This window comes from Galeopterus variegatus, unplaced genomic scaffold, assembly GCF_000696425.1.
Source record: "Galeopterus variegatus unplaced genomic scaffold, G_variegatus-3.0.2 Scaffold5053, whole genome shotgun sequence".
NCBI lineage: Eukaryota > Metazoa > Chordata > Mammalia > Dermoptera > Cynocephalidae > Galeopterus > Galeopterus variegatus.
The window spans coordinates 7,162-17,089 of NW_007731164.1; the positions used below are offsets into that span (position 1 = coordinate 7,162).

General features: G+C 63.7%; 1 protein-coding gene across 1 annotated transcript in view; it reads left to right on the forward strand.

Moving 5' to 3' along the window:
• LOC103604254 (mucin-5AC-like) overlaps positions 1–1,931 on the forward strand; it is a gene marked incomplete at its 5' end in the record, with an annotated part of 9,084 nt that extends 7,153 nt beyond the window's left edge. Inside the window, 6 exons of the mRNA XM_008588816.1 lie at positions 8–89; positions 172–270; positions 589–708; positions 923–980; positions 1,096–1,210; positions 1,727–1,931. Of these exons, the coding sequence (XP_008587038.1) occupies positions 8–89; positions 172–270; positions 589–708; positions 923–980; positions 1,096–1,210; positions 1,727–1,931 (679 nt within the window). The remainder of the gene's footprint in view (positions 1–7; positions 90–171; positions 271–588; positions 709–922; positions 981–1,095; positions 1,211–1,726) is intronic.
• Positions 1,932–9,928: the final 7,997 nt, after the last annotated feature.

Genomic DNA, 9,928 nt, shown 5'->3' on the forward strand with positions numbered 1-9,928 from the left:
CCTGCAGGTGTGAGGTGCCCGGTGGCCCCTCGTTGGATGCGTTCGTGATCAGCTGTGAGACGCAGATCTGCAACACCCACTGCCCCCTGGTGAGCACTCACCTCCACCCTTGCCCCACCCCCAAGTGGTGAGCACCTGCAGGCTCAGGCCGATGTCCATCCCTCCCCGCAGGGCTTTGAGTACCAGGTGCAGCGTGAGCAGTGCTGCGGGGCCTGCGTGCAGGTAGCCTGCGTCGTGAATGCCAGCGGTGACCCCATGCACCTCTTCTATGTGAGTAGTGGCTGCCATGGTGGCCACTGGCATGGGGTTGAGTCCCGGGGGTGGCAGGCCCCAGGTGCCAGGCCAGCTGGGGGAGAAGTGGCTCAGGACTGGAACCCTGCCCCCTGTAGGGACGCTGTGGGACACAGAGACCCCCGGTGGGGCTCAGGGGCAGGGTCCTTGCATGCCAAGGAACTTGGGGGCCACAATTGCCTGTGCCTGGCAGAGGCCAGGTCCTTTCAGAAGCCCACAGGCTGGGAGGCAGACAGGCAGACAAAGGAAGCTGCCCGAGGGGAGGGTGCTCACCCTGCTGGCCTGGCCTCCTTGCAGCCTGGTGAGACCTGGTCAGACTCTGGGGACAGCTGCGTAACCTACGAGTGTGAGAAGGAGCAGGACGGGCTCGTGGTGATGACCACGAAGAAGGCGTGTCCTGCCCTCAGCTGCCCTCGGGTGAGACCTGCCGCCTACCCACCCCAGCCAAGGGGGGACTCACCCAACGCAGGGAGGAGCCACGTCAGCCCCTGCAGCACCAACGGTGTTATCACCCTCCCACAGGGGGTGCTGTCCAAGCCAGTCTCAGCCTGGCCCAGCATCCCTATCCCCATTTCTGGGAGGGCTGCCCAGTGGCCTCCCCAGTACTGACAGCACCCTCTTCATGGCACAGGACCAGGCCACACTGAGCGAGGACGGCTGCTGCCTCTCCTGCCCCACGCCCCTGCCCGGTAAGTGGGCATGGCTGCAGCAGGGCCTGATTCCAGCTGTGGAGGTCTAGGGAGGTGGGGAGCAGCGGGTCAGTCCTAACCCCCACTCCACACCCGCTCCCGCGTCTCTCCCCAGGGTCGACCTGCGCCGTGTACTACAAGCAGCAGATCTTCCAGCAGGGGAGCTGCAGCTCCGCCCAGCCCATGCGTCTCGCCTACTGCCAGGGCAACTGTGGGGACACCTCCTCGATGTACGTGAACCCCTCTCCTTGGCTGCTCCCCCAGCCCATGCAGAGCTCAGAGAAGATGTGATTGGCAGTGGGGTGCAGTCAGGCCTGCCCAGGCCCAGGGTGCCAAGCACACAAGGGACAGGACCATGAAGGGACAAGATGAGGATGGAGGGTCCCCAGAGGGAGGCCGTGGGGGCAAGATCGGGGAAGCAGCGGGGCTCTGAGCTGGGCTGAAGGGCTGGTGACAGCAGCAGGCTCTGTGCATCTCTCTCTAACCCTGTGAGCAGTGATGTCTTGGTGGTGGTTGACCTCAGCCCTGGTGAGAGTGTTCGGCCATGGCAGTTGGCAAATGAGAGCTGGTTGTTCAATGCTGGCCAGCACACCTCCAAGGGCGGGTTGTCATGATCCCCGCTTCAGGAGATTAGCCCGGTGTCCAGCACATGGCAGCAAGCTGCTGCAGTGCTGGCTGGGGAGTCCGTGGGGACACTTGGGCGGCTCCAGGCATGGCCCCTGGCGCTGAGCAGGCTCTGCCCACAGATACTCCCTGGAAGCTAACACGCTGCAGCACAAGTGCCGGTGCTGCCAGGAGCTGCGGACCTCGCTGAGGAACGTGACCCTGCATTGTGCCGACGGTTCCAGCAAGGCTTTCAGCTACACCGAGGTGGAGGAGTGTGGCTGCCTGGGCCTGCAGTGCCACTCAGAGGAGCCGGAGCTTGAGCAGAGCAAAGAAGGACAAAGCTAGGGCAGAGCAGGAGCCGGGCAGGAGCCCAGGCCTCACCAGGAAACCAACCGGCACCACATTCTCCCAACACACTGATAAGGACGTCCTGATGTCCTGCAATCTCAGCTTCTCAGGCAGCAGAACTTGCACCCTGTCCAGGTGACCAGAGTGGCCGAGATATGGTCCACCCACCTCTCCTTTCCAAAAGTGGAGACTGTGGGCCACTCAGCAGCCTCTGACACCAACCTGCCCCCTGGTGCTGGGGTGGCCCTTATCAACATGAGCCACCTGCTCAGAAAGGCCTAGAGCAGGTGGGGGCTCCTCTGGCTGGGGGTCTAGACTGCTCTTTTCAAGACTTAAGCATCACATAAGGGTCTTCCACATGACTGTCACCTGGACATGGAGATCAGCTGCTCGACCAGCTGCCAGGAGGTAGAGCCTCACTCCTACCTCAGCCCTGGCTCGGTGTCCCCCTCCTCAGGAGATGGCCAATCAGTTTCATAAATACACTTGGAGCATTTTGCAGTTTGTGGGCTCTGTGCATTTTTTAGCTTGTCCATAAAACCCAGGGTTGGGGCAGACCCAGGACCCAGGGGCACACACCCCAGGCCGGCCACCCAGGACTGCACAGCCCAGCTGACTGAGTGAGTGAGTGAGTGAATCCAGGTGTCCCTGCCTGGGCATCCAGGACAGGTGTCCCCCCAGCTGAGGGCATCTGACATGACAGGAGAGGCTGCACCTAGTGCAGGCAGCCCCGAGGGAAGTTTCCGGCTCCTTCGCACAAAGCCTCCAGGCTCCTCAGTCACCCTGATCTCAAGCTCGGGGTGTGTGCAAGTGCATGTGCCCACTGGTGTGTGGACCCGCAGGCACTCAGGAGCCCGCCAGCCCCACAGAGAGTGCAGGGACCCTCCGCAGAAGGTGGATGGGGCCCTGGAAGCCTGTCCCTCTGTTAGTCCTCCCTGTGACTGCCAATGCCCCCCGGAATCTCCCCGTTCCTAATGCCTGGCTCTCCCTTCCTTGCAGGGCTATGGGGAGGCCCCAGACACCCCCAGAGTCTCCCCGTTCCTAATGCCTGGCTCTCCCTTCCTTGCAGGGCTATGGGGAGGCCCCAGACACCCCCAGAGACACAAAAGCACGGGGAGGGCGGGCAGCACTGGCTCTGCACTCCCAGGAACTGACCAAGGGTCTGGAGGAGCCCACTGCCCAGACAGGACCAGTTGGGCAGGGGGTGAGGGGTGGGGACAGGGAAGCCTGTGGTCCCACATGTGAATCCTCAGGGGGCTGCAGCCTCCCCAGCCTGATGGTGGGGCAGGCAGGTGGGCGAGCAGCACCAGACCCGTGGAGCCGATGGGCGAGGGGCCAGAGGGACCCCAGCTGGAGCTGTCCAGCCGGGCACCCGGGGACGTCCTGGGCTCAGGGACCTGCCCTGGCCTCCTGCTGCTGCAAGTGCCCCCAGTACCCCTGTCGGGACCTGTGAACACTGGGCCATGGGTGTGGAGCGTCCAGGGGTGGATATGGGGCGTGATGCAGATGTCGTCAACATGTCTTCTGGGACAGCAGGAGGGGGAGGGACACAGTCCTCCTGCTGGGCCCCTTGTCTCACCATGGTAAACTGAGGCCCAGAAAAGCCTGCATGCCAGCGGTCAGCAGGGTGGACGCAGTAAGCTGGTCTCATGTTCCCTCACGAGGTGGCAGATAGCCAGCCCCTGTGCCTCCGCAGCTCAGGCCAGGGTCCCAGGGGTCCCAGGGGTCCCAGAATCAGTCTCTGTCCACCATAGCTGGACGGTCCCTCAAGTACAGTCCCCTCCCCCCAGGAATGGTGTGCTGAGGCCCAGAGAGGGATAGGGGACTGGCCAAGGTCTCAGGGCTGTGAGGGTCCCAGGAGGGAGAGGACAGCCCTTTACAATGGACACAGCGCACCCCCATCGCAGGGTGTTTGGGCTCAGCGGGAGGACTGCAGCCCCTCCCCCCCCGACCCCCGGCCTACAAGTCGAGGCCTGCGCTGGTCATCAAAAGGGGGGTCAGAGGGCACAGCGGTGTCCAGTCTGCCCTCCAGGTCTCCTGGTTTACAAGGGGCTTTCAACCCAAGAGCCGGCTGGCGACATCGTGCCCTCAGGGTCAGTTGTGTCTGGGGGTCGGTGTGACAGGTTCCCCTGGGGCCAGCCCCGCACCTACCTGGACTAATCCAGCAGCGGGGCCAACCTCGGAGCCTGACTCCCTCTTAGTGATGGAGGGAGGGGACAGAGGGGCTCCCCAGCCACAGCTCTGTGGCCCCCTGGCGGCCAAACAGGAAGCACAGGCTGGGAGCCCTGCGGGCCTGTGGCTGCCTCCCACGCCGGGCACCCGGCTGACCCCACTGACCTGACAGCCACCAGCATTCTAATCACACCGCTGCCCCCTGGAGCGGATCAGGTGTCCGAGCAAGCCGCCTCTTCCCTCAGGGTGGGGTGGACGCTGCGGTGACTGATCCCCCACCTGCTGGGCTGAGGACGGCCTTGGAGAGCTCCCACGGCTTCGGCTCTCCCGCCACCGCGTCCCCTCCCTGCCTGGAATCACGCAGAGTGGCAGGAAGTAACCGGATAGCGAGCCCTGGGCGGGAGCAGCCGCCCTCCCTGCCCGCCCACCCTGGCCCCCACGGCCCCTGGCCAGGTTATGCAAGCCATCGTTTCCGGAAAGAGCTACCGAGCTGGGCAAAGCCCCAAATGCCTTGGCAGCCATCCCTGGGCTCTGCCCCCTGCCCCTGCTCCTCCTGGACACCGGGAGGGGAGCGTCGCTGCTGCCATGAGCGGGAGAGGCCTGGGTGGGCCAGCGCGGGCCTGGGCGGCTCTGGACTCCACCTCTCGCAGGTCCCGTGGTCCTGAAGACCCTCCTTGGAGTCTGGCCTTGGTCTCCCGGGGGGCTGAATGCTCACATTTTAGGGTCCTGCCCTCAAGCAGCCATAACCTATCCCAGTCTGATGGGGAAGGGTTGTCGCACCCTCATGTCTGGGGGTCCATACTGGAGACATCTTCTGTCCAGATAAAGGGACCTGAGAGGGGTCCTGGGGATGGGGAACTAGAGGGATAGAGATGCAGATCTCTGGGGACTCTGACCCTGGAGGGCAGGTCAGGCTCACCCCGGCATGCCCCCCTCCCCAGGCTACTTGGAACCCACAGACCCCCACCCTGGCTCTGACACGCAAGAGAATGCTGTCTGGTCCGAGGCCAGAGCTGGGGCGCCGGGGCCCCACGGGTCAGCCTAGTCCTGGGGCCCACACAGGAGGCAGCTCTGAGCTCTTTGGCCGCAGATTGACCCGGGCCCTGGGAGGCAGGTCAGCTTCTCAGACCACCTGTCTGGCCCAGGAGCACACGGGCAGACACGACGACCTCAGGGGCAGCCAACGTTAGCCCTGGGAATAGAGAGGCCTGCGAAAGATGATTTCAAAGAAGCCCGGGTGAGGGTGAGGATCGGGGTGGGCGCAGGAGAGCAGGGGCAGGTGCCCACCCGATTGTATGCTTGCTGCTGCCATCCCTGTGCAAGACTGCACACACACAGCCCGGGGACACAACCTTGCAGGGACAAAAACTGTGGAAGAAATGACCACCCGCATAGGAAACCTGACCGATCCAGCAGAGAAGACACGGAGACCAACAAGACAGTCCTGCAGGGCAGCCAGACACGGGAGCAGCCCCCAAAGTGGTGCCACTCCTGCACGCCCTGGGTCACCGCCGGGAGTCGTCATGAAACCCATCTCCAGCTGCATCGCAGCCGTGGGGTGAGCAACCAACCAGCAGGGAATGTCCACGCCTTCAACAGGGGACACAGGGGACAGAAAAGAGGACGACAAGTGGAGGGGAGGTGGATCCCCATGGGCGGCTCTCCAGGGGTCACCTGTGAACCCGACCCAGAAAGAGCTGCCGCTGGTGAGGTCTGCAGAGGAAGTTGGCAAACTTGCTGTGGATCAACATGGACGGACAAAGGTCCTCAAATATCCGGGTCAGTTTTGAAATGGAAAAGCAAAGAGGGTGCTCCCTGCCAGCCGGGAGGGCTCCCACCGAAGCGCAGGAGGGGGCAGCAGACGCAGCCAGTGGCTCCCTGGTGTGGTACAGCACACGTGGCAGCCCGGCCGCATGGTGGGAGCGGCACACGGGCCTCCGTCCTGAGCCTGTGCCCGCGGCCATGCGGGGTTCCATGCAGGGCTGGAGCCCTGGGGCAAAATAAAGCAGGAAGGGGAAGGAGAGACGGAGACATCGGGTGGGGTTGAGATTTGGGAGGGCAGAGTCTGAGTGAAGGGAAGGGTCGGGCGTGTGATGGGGCCGTCCCCAGCAGAGGGCCCCATGGCGGGGGTAGAGCAGGTGATGCTGGGGACTCCAGGCGACTCCCAGACTCCTTGAGGCTCTCTCTGTGACCCAGGAGTGGGGAGAGAGCTTCCAAGGCTCCACCAAAAAACCACTAAGGATTTCTGTTCCCTGGAGTCTCCGGGGACAAGGTGACCGGGAGATGAGACCAGGGGAATGCGTCTGCAGCATCTGCGGCTGACTCGGGCCACCTCCCACCACCGTGGCTTTCTTGCCCTACTGGAAGCCTCATGACGCTCATTCAAGCCACCTCAAGGGCCGCATTCAGGTTTCCACATTTTCACAGAATACAAGAAAAATAAAACATTGTTACAAAGCTCCTGTGTTCTGAGTCCTGGATAAAAAAGTATTTACGACTGAGGGTCCAAAAAGCGTGGACACCACGACCTGCAATATGCCCGGAACTGTAGATCAGAAACAGAAAGACAAAAACCCAACCAGACGTGGACAAGGACGGGACAGGGCAAGATTCCGAGTCGGGGAACCCGGGGGCTGAGGTCCAAACGGGTGACCAGAAAAAGGCACATTCCGACAGCGGGGAGAGGACGTCATGAGCAGAACCCACACCTGGTGGAGAACCCACACATGTGGCCCGCTGGGGGGACCCAGCCTGAGACCAGGTACAGGGGTCCTGTCCAGGGTGCCCACCGTCGCGTGGTCCATGGCAGCCAACTCATGGCGCCTGGAATCCGGGCGTCCAGGAGGAAGGCGGGCAGAGGGGCTGATGGCTCGTGCGTCCTGAGCAGCCCAGCACCAGCCACAGCAGGAAGGGACTACCGTCTTCTATTGTCATCGTAGCGACTCAGTTTACCTGACGGTGCTTGTGTCCCTTCACCCCCCCCCCGCCTTGCATGACAACCCCCCACTTCTCCCACCTGGGGCTGCTCGGCCGTCAGAGTCCCCACAAGGCCCCCCAGCCTCGGTGGCCTTAGCTGTGACTGCAAGGGCAGGAGGCTCCCGTGCTGGGCCCTGTCCCAGCTCTACCACCGCCAGACCCAGGTGGACGACGGCTGAGCCCCCAGATGTGGGGTGGAGCCAGGCCCAGCTTCCACCTCCTTCTGGAAGCTCTCTTGCTCACAACCCCCTCCACGCACCACCCCCAGGTTCCAAAACCTGCAGCGGCCGCAAGGGTTAGGGTTAGTAGAGGTAGAGGTCAAGACAGCAGGCGGTTCTGCACCCCAAACCTGGACAGAATCTTCCCAGGTGAGACCACCCCCCGCTCCTCCCCGCCCACCTCAGGCCCCGTGCGCCCCTGTCCAGTCTTCACTCCACCGGTGACAAGGTAAGGTGCGGGGCGGGGGCGTCCTCTGACTTTTCTTTCTGAGAGGAGCCCATCCCCAACATGCGACCCCAGCCAGGCCCTGGGGGCTCAGGGCTCCTGTCTCAGCCAGTGCCCACCCCTGGGAGCCTCGGGAGCAGAGCAGGGGTCTGCCTGGGCAGGGCTGGCAGGACGGGGCCACGGAAGAGGGCCCACCCCTCCTCCGAGGCAGACAGCCCTGGGCTCCATGACGCTCCCCAGGCAGCTGAGGGGCCAAGCCCCTTCCCCATCACAGGCCCCGACAGGGTCCTCCTGGCCTGTGCCAAGCTTAGGCCACCGTGCTCTGTCCTTCTGTGGGCATCCCATCCCCCAAAGTGGAGGAGCGGGCAGGGTGTGGCCCTGGGGCCCAGCCTGTAGGGCAGGTGCAGCCACTCCACCAGCCATGAGGGGACAGAAGCCCCGCGGCCCCCTCCTGCACCCCAGCCCCTCTCATGCTGCCTCTGCGCTCTGGCCCCCAGGCCCTCCTGTCCTACCCAGAGGAGCCGCCCCGTGGCTGTGCGCCAGGAGCAGTCCCACAGGAGCCCAGGTGTCTCCAGATATCCCCAGGCAAGCATGGTGGCACTGTCCCTACCACCCCCGACACTCAGTCTCCTCACACGTCCAGGTGGAGCCCACAGTGGGGGGACCTCCCACTCTGTCTCTACGTCTGGGTCCCTTTCTGCACCCCCGGCCAGCTCTTCGCCTCAGCCCCACAGGGGCAGCTTCTGCGCAGTCCAGTCTCAGCAGGAAGCCAGGCCTGGGGATCCATCTTTTGGGTGGGTGCCCAAGCTGGACAAGTGTCCCGTCCTGGACTGACAGTCCTAGAGCCTCAGCATCTTGTGCAAACAGCAGGAATCCACCTCCTGCTGAGAGCAGTCCTGGCAGGTCAGCCCCTCCCCAGGGGGGCCCAGGAAGAAGCCCCTTGTACAGGGAAGTCATGTGGCCACACCCGAGTGTCGAGAGGCACTGTGGCCTTGCCCCGGCCCCCGCCCATGCTGGGGAAGTCACGGGCCTGTACTAGGCCTAGGAAGCCACTGGCAGCTCCACAGGGACCCGGCCTCTTCTCCCAGGGATGTCGCAGACAGCTGCGCCAGTTCCACAAGCTCCATTTCTGGAGAGATTAGTGCAGATGCGCATGCATTTCCATGGGGCCTCAGATGTCTTCTTCAGCCCCGCTTAAAGCCAAGCTGTGGGGCCTTGTCCCCTCCCCTGGAGATGGAGGGAGGGGCTGCTCAGCTCTGCAGAAGCCCATCCATCCGGAGATGTGCCCATTTTTGCTTGGCAGAGGGGCAGGGGCCTCAGCCACTGCTGCCCGCAGGCTGGTCCCCAACTGCCTGGCCAATAAAGGGTTGGTCCTGAGTGACTCTACGTTCTGCAAAGAGAGGCACCCAGTGGCAGCTCTCAGCCAAGCTCTGCCGAGGGCCTTGTCCGGCCGTGGGTGAGTGTACCTGGCGAGTGTCCCCAGGTGTGAACAGAGCTGGGCAGAGGCCTCGGGCTGCCTGCCCCACCACCGTCCCTGACCCTGACGCCTGCTGTGACTGCCCCCTCCTCTGAACTGGGTTACAGTTCAGAGTTCAGAGTTTGTCAACCACTGACCTTGGGGCAGCTCTCTTCACACACAATTTGCAAGCATTGGCCACCTCCCAGACGTGGGGGGACACAGCAGGGGTCCCAACAAGACAGACCACACAGAGAGGAAAAAACTCGGACACGGAGGCTGTAGGCGCTGGGGGATCATTCCTGGGCCCACATCCCCCACGAGGGACAGTCCTGTAAGGAAGGTCCACATTCTGTACACCCCAGTGCTTGAGCCAGGATGGGGGTGTGTCCCTTGGGCTGAGTCCGGGCCTCCCTGTCCGGTCACGGCAGGCCCCTGAGGCCAGGCTGGGGAGGAGCAGGCAGGGCCTGGTACCAGGCACCTCTCTCAACACTGGGCCGCCAGGGAAGGTGGCCCCATCGTGTGAGGCCATATCAGGCCCCTCTGCCAAGCCCGCGGGAGCTGAGTCAACACTGGGGTTCCTGGAGGAAAGGGAGGGCCCGTTTGCCGCTGACACTTGGCCGTCGCTGGCGGGGGGCCAGGACGTTGCAGCCCCCGTTCCTATTTGCTCTCCCTCATGTTGTCTTATCCTGAGCAAATTCAGCCAAGGGGCCTGGCTCTGACCCTGCCCTCCACCCACACCCACCCGCCCATGGTGGGGCCACGCCCGCCCCACCACTGGAGCCATCCCAAGACCCCAGCCTTGCATGGGGGTGCTCTTCCCCGGGAGCTGCACTGGGACTGGGAGGGTGGGGACAGGCACAGAGGGGAGGGGGCACCAAGCCCTGAGGGTGGGGCTAGGACACCTCCAGCACCTGCCTAGCTCGGGCTGGCTGGGCCCAGAGAC